General features: G+C 47.8%; 1 protein-coding gene across 1 annotated transcript; it reads right to left on the bottom strand.

The window, feature by feature from the left end:
- Positions 1-1,786: 1,786 nt before the first annotated feature.
- On the bottom strand, positions 1,787-3,850 carry CCR75_004953 (uncharacterized protein; the record flags this gene model as incomplete). Its single annotated transcript, XM_067963038.1, has 1 exon — positions 1,787-3,850. One exon carries the CDS (start codon positions 3,848-3,850, stop codon positions 1,787-1,789), a length of 2,064 nt encoding a protein of 687 aa, XP_067814798.1.
- Positions 3,851-6,606: the final 2,756 nt, after the last annotated feature.

Consider the following 6,606-nt stretch of genomic DNA (forward strand, 5'->3'; position numbering starts at 1 on the left):
ATCACGTCTACTTGGCCACAACAAATTCGAGAGAACGTAACTTAATCTCGCACCACTACAAGCAAGCCACAGCACAAAAGATGGGATGGAATGATATTGACAGACTTTTGGGCATTGTTGTCGTGTAATTGTGCCAGGTGCATTCACAAACAAAATTTGCGAATTTGACATTCTCTCATGCCGTACGAAAATTCATTGCTGTCAGTTGCCTAGTGCATAAACCGCCCTCGAGCTCATAAGCTCTGCAGCAACAATTCCTGGATAAGTTCCTATTCTCGTAAGCTCTTTTCAAATTCTTCGAATAATTGTTGCTCCATTCAACAAAAGTTTAGCTTCTACTGCCTTGTCCGAAAAGCGTCCATATCATCCTTGGCGCAGCATCTCAGCTCAGTCGCACGGCGCTAGCTCTGCAACATGTCTATCCTTTTGATATGACCTAGACCTTCAATTGGCGACAAAGTAATTGCAATTTCTCAATAACTTCGCTAGCACTAAAATATTATGAGCTAATGTGATATTGATTCTGCTCATACACGAAGCCACGCCTTGCAAGCGCGACAGCGACCGTGTGGAGGAGTCAGAGCGTAACGCTGGCCAGCAGCAAATTGAGTACCTTTACCACAACGAACAATTAGGTGAAGGCATTCATCTTGACGATGACGCGCCTATTCTTTTTTTGTATGTTCAGGATCGTGCTCTAATGCACTTTCCTCGTTGCTTAACTCAGGAAATCGAAATTGGTGTGGCGCTCTTGAGGTCTCGATGACAAATCAGACTTCTGGCAGCAACTTTTCTCATAACCTTTTCATTACACTTACGCATTTAATAGCGGCATCGTTGAACGGGCACGATAGAGAAGTGTTATTTGTTAAATTCTAATTGCAATGATTGCATCGACGAGGCTTATGGATCGTCTCAAACAAATTTCATAATCTCAGTAGGCTCGCGTGCTTGCTATTTCTCGCCGTCGTTCTTGTGCGACCATCCTCGTTATATTTGCCAAAAAGCGGTTTTTCTAATTTACTTGCTTGGTACACAAGGTCTCCAACACGATCCTATGAGTATTTGTCAATGCGCTATAGCGTCTTCTATCGACCGCTTCTTGCGGAGCTGCTCGGTCTTACTTTCAATATTCTCCATAAAATAAGTAGCTGAAATTCTTCTATTCCAGTTGGCTCTTGCTCCAGATGTCTATTATTCTCACTCAGATCCTAGACCTCACAATCGATTGCCCAATTTACTTTGATATGACTGCGTCCACAAATCAATTTGACTAACAACAAAAGTGTTGGCGACGCCGGCTTTTTCACCATAATATTTTTCTTCAGACGTGACATTGCGCCTACTGTTTGGCCCTTCTTTTGAGCTCCAAAAATCGCGTCCTCTTTTCGTGCTCTATGCTTACAGCTTTACATCGTACATGTGACAATTGAGCAATTTCAGGTATAATATTATCAGTAACAAAGCTATCGAAGTCTATTCCATCAGTGAGCATTGCGCTGTTGAATGCTGAAAAAAAATTCAAGCACATTTTACGAGCGAAGCGTACTGTTTAACTGTGCTGTCGAGTAAACTTCTCGAGCATATTTTGATGAGCTAGTAACATTCGATTTTAAAAGAGCGCAGCATTTCTTCGTCGTGTTTACTGCCAACAGGCGATTGGAAACAATAGAACCAACTAAACATTCTTTTTACTTTCGACTTAACTTTAATGACTATAGAAAGATCTTCCATCGGGCTTTTTCATAGTCATCTGCCACTTTTGTACAAATCAATGAAAGAATATTTACTTAATTGAAAAACTCAAGCACTCATACCAATACCGCGAGTCGGCCAACGAGTCACAATTCACTTTTAGTGTGGTTCCATTGGAAAAAGTAAACACTATGCCGCGCTCGAGATCCCGTGTCGAGCCCACCTCAACGACATTACCGAGACGACAAAGCTGATTGTCGACATCGTTGGCAACGCCCAGGATCACTCCGTCCACCACAAAGAACCGACGAAGACTGAAATCCTTCCGCACCTCCGTAAGCCAACCACCGAATACGGGTCTTAATTTTTTACGGCGTCGGCCGGTCAAATATTTCTTTAGGCTAAAAGTTTCCGCGTGCCGACACGCACTTCTAATTACAGACCGCCACCGCTTAGCTGTCTCGTATGAGTCAGCATGGATTTTCCAGACGCGCCCACTTATGAGCCGAATTAGCAGCCCGTTTGCGTGGCCTTCCCATTCGTCAACTGATTGCACTTTATCGCACACCAGAATCTCCGAGTTTGTGTCCTTGGCGTACGCCAACTCAATCCCATGAAGTGTAAAGTACAGACGTTTCCATCCCTTAAATAACCCCGCTTGCTTAAAAAGCCACCCTGCGTGATTCAAGATCGCCATTTCTACGTAGCAACTCTTTACTGTCGTCTTTGCTTCCGCGGTCTTGCCATTTGCGGCGGCAGCAGCTGATATGGCTCCGTACCAGAGCATTTGTTCGTCATACGAGTCTGCATAGCACACCATGGATACATCTGTGCTCAATTGAATGGCAAGCCCATTCGAATGACAGTCTGCAAAGGAAACTGCCTTGATATATCCAGAGTGTTTTCGATCTGCAGCTCCTTGTTCGTGGTCACGACATTCAATGTACCCGTCTGTACGAACAATAAAGAAAAATCGTTTCCAAGCCTTGTTCTTCTCTTGTTTAAACAAATACCCATCGTGTTGTTCCGTCGCAGTGAGCGTATATGACGTCTTGGATTGCGACGTTTGATGCTGATGCCGCTCGATCGCTTTTTCGGTAGCGTCGAGCCATTGTTCAAACTCTTTTTCACCCGGACAGCGGATTTGAATGGTGCTACCGTCACCTAATTCGAGCAAGAGCCCATAGCGCAAGGCATCCATCCGACGCACGGCAGCGAGCTGGCCAAAGCCTTTCAGAGAATGCCCCGCCCCTTTGCTAAACTTGAATTCCAAGCCCGAGAGCACCGCATAAAAGCGCTTCCACGATTTGAACGCACCGTGCTGAATATAAACCCAACTCGAATACGGAACGTACGCGGCATTCGAGGCCCGGCGAGTATCAAAGCAGGACGTGCACGAATCGTTGCGCTTGTTACCGTTTAAAGGGGTTGAGTTTGGTGACGACGTGCCACATCGAGAGGATGATCCACAAGAATCATCGATATGCAATTCTTTCTCATGGGCCAAAGTACTGTACCCCCGGTTTCGATGTCCTGCCTGTTGTATCCCTGATACTTGCTGGCCAACAAGGTAAGCCACATAATTACCTGTACTAATCGGAAGTCCCATAACTGCGTCGTCTTCCATGTTGTGTCCTACAATGCCTGGCACGCTTTGTGGGGCTTCTGATAGCTTTACCAGGTCTGGCACCGTTGCGAGATGATTCAAACCTGGGTCCGACCGTATAGGGCGATTGCCGCTTACAATCGCTTCGTAATTCCGTGTATCCACGGGTAGCCCGACGACGGTGCGATCACGTACTTCCTCTTCATCATCATCCGCTTCGACCGTCTCGTCCGACTCGGGGCTCTTGAGCTCCTTTTCCTGATGCGGTAAGCACATGGTTATCGACTCGTGCTGATAGCGAGGGGATGACGAGATCGCTACGCTCGTGCGTCGTCGATGCGCTAGATTTTCTAAAAGGGCTTGATAATTCTGTGTGTTCACGGCAAGCCCTAATGTCGCCGTGCCATCGTCATCGTCCTGGGCCTCGGTCTTCTCCACAGCGTGTGGAGGCTCGTCAAAATGCGCCAGCATCTCATCGAGCGCGACCTTGCCGGCGTGGTAGGAGCTGGCGCCGTTAGGGCAAATGGGCACCACACGCTGAGTGACCATCAACAAGCGCACGTGACTGTGTTTTTGTATTAAAGAGTGAATGTCGCACACACTGGACTTCGGGTTGAGACCACAGAGAAACGGGTTTTCTGCTCAAGCCCAATTTTCGAGAAATGGCCGGAGACGGTGTAATTTTTTCCCGTGCACGTAATATCTGTAGGGTATTATTCGTGCGCCCGTTTCTGGGTCCGTCCGTGTACATAGTGAAGACGAGTGGAGCCGACATCAAGCCAAACATTAGAATAGATTTACAAAATTACGGTACAGTAATTCGCCGGCGCCTTCTCCCTTCTCTCGTACGGATTGCTTGGAGTGAAAAGTAAGGTTCAGCTTCTACCGTAACAAACAGAGATGCCAGCCATGGGCTTAGCCGTCAGCAAATTTTGGACATTAAAAAGAACAAAAATTGTATTGTTGCCTCTCGCACTGATGCTAAGCATATGTCGACGTTAAAGCGTAAGTCGCTTAAAACCACGTCCGAGTACCATCCGGGAGTAGAATAGGAGCTCTACCAGTTTTTCCCGTTACTAATACTTATGGGCACGCCTCAACTTTTGCGAGTGAAAGGCTTGCATGCGCTACGTCTACACACTATTTTATCTGCAACTGATTGGTTCAAACATCCTTAAGTTAAATCTAAGCGAATACAATCGTGACGGCACGCTTACACAATCCCCACTAAGACTGCGCTCACTGAGATTGTGCCTAATAGTTGGAAAAATCTAGACCCAGGCTACCGTTTTGATTCCGAGCACTCGCAAAAATTATTGCCAAGCAGCGTAATAATTTGCGAGTTCATTTACAGTAAATAAAAAGGGAGCTGATAATGAGCCTTCAATTTCCGCTAATGGGTCTTTACCTCTCATTTATTTAATAAGTGATTGGATTTGGAGGCCTCTGATTGGTCAGGTTTGTAAGGTTATATTTCATAGAACTAACCTCCATCCATCGCGAAATATGGTGCAGACCACAATGCACATCCACCTTAACGTGCTTCAGTACAAGTCCACTTCGCACGGCTTCAGTGCGAGTGGTGCCTCACGTCACTTGTAACGGGCTAAAGTTGCCCAAATGTTACACAGTACCCGTTAAGTACACTTGGTGTACTAAAGGGGATGGTCAACTACTTAAATAAAGTAATTAGACCCACCACTCGGGTGTGGTTCACATTTGTGACCAACCCTTGTGTATGTGATGCACATAGGTGCATTCACATTAGGAGGATGACGCCTAGCGTCATCCGTCACACGATTTATTACATACTAATGTTATCTACAGAGATGACACTTTTGATTGGTAAAAATAGGTAATTATATATAATGCGATTAAATATAAATCAGTCTGAAAACTACTTTCTGCTTAGTAAGTGCACACGAGGAGCTAGATTACCGCTCCCGTGACGACACTTTACTAGAGTACTTAGTGCGTTGGGTGAGGTCGCCAAGGAGCCCATCTCAACTACCTTACTGCACGCAAGAGAAGAAGGTCTAACCGCTTAATCGCTGTGCTAGTATGTGTGTCTAAGTGGAGCGAGGCCGCATTAAGACGTGCCCGCCTACACTTGGTAGCACTTGAAATCCTTCCCACGACCCGTATCTCTGCGTCTGTACGTGAGGATGAGCCTCAATATTGATTGGGCTCATTTCCCCTACCTCTCCGGACATCATCGGGAGGTGGCAGGGCATATGGCTCAGGAACTTGGTGAAAAAGCCCTGGCCAGGCTCCTGGATAGTCCTCCTGAGCAACATGTTGCTCAGTTGGAGCAGTTTGAGGCATTCGTGCTCCGACAGTGGTTATCCGCGTCCGCGTCCAAGGCACAGAGCCATGGTGTGGCAGAGTCCGTCACTCAGACTCAAGATGAGCTGAGGCATGAGAAGGCTCGGAGCGAGGCTCTCAACGGGACTGTTGAGATGCTCTCTGCCCGGCCGCATCAGCCGAGGCCCATTCGGATGGACCCGCCCAAGTTCGATGGAACTGCAGCGCACACGATTGTCCACTGGCTGTTAGCCGTGTTGCATTGCGGTGTTGCGCAACTCATCGAGGATGACAGTCGGATGGTGTCCTACGCCATGTCGCATCTGCGCGGTAAGGCCTCAGATTGGGTTACTCGGCGCTTATGGCGGACAGAAAGGCGTTCCCTACATGGGCGATCTTTAAGGAAAAAATTCCCGCCATGTACAAGCCGCCGAACAACGAAGTGTTGCTTCAGGCGTGCTTCTTTGGAGCGCGACAGACGAAGCGATCTCTGAAAAGGTATATGTAAGGATGCGCTCGCTGTCGGTGTCCATTACCGTAGGTCCGATTCCGGAGCACATTAAGGTGCCCACGATTATGAACGGACTACGGCATGGCCCATCGCGACAGGACCTTTTCAGAAAGGTGCTGTCGACGATGGAAGAGGCAATCCAAACTGCCTTTGTTGAGGAGCAATCGTACAACAGTGCCTCGGCGACTGCTTGGCATAAGCGGTCGGCCGAGAGGACAGATGCCACTCCTATGGAGTTGGGCAATGCAGACGTAGTCTGATTTAAATACGGCAAGCGCGGCCATATGATGGCTCGCTGCTATGCCAGGGTCCCTGGTGGGGCGAAGACGCTCAGCAAGAGGACTCCCTTCCCAAAGGGCGATGGCAAGAACCAGCGTGCGAGACGCATGAGTTCTGCCTCGACCACTGAGGGGTCGGGAAATGCAGGAGCGCAGTAGGGGCGGGATGCCCTACTGACGCGGACTCTGAAGCTACCCCTAAGTTCAGAGTT

The sequence above is a fragment of the Bremia lactucae genome, linkage group LG1, assembly GCF_004359215.1.
Source record: "Bremia lactucae strain SF5 linkage group LG1, whole genome shotgun sequence".
NCBI lineage: Eukaryota > Oomycota > Peronosporomycetes > Peronosporales > Peronosporaceae > Bremia > Bremia lactucae.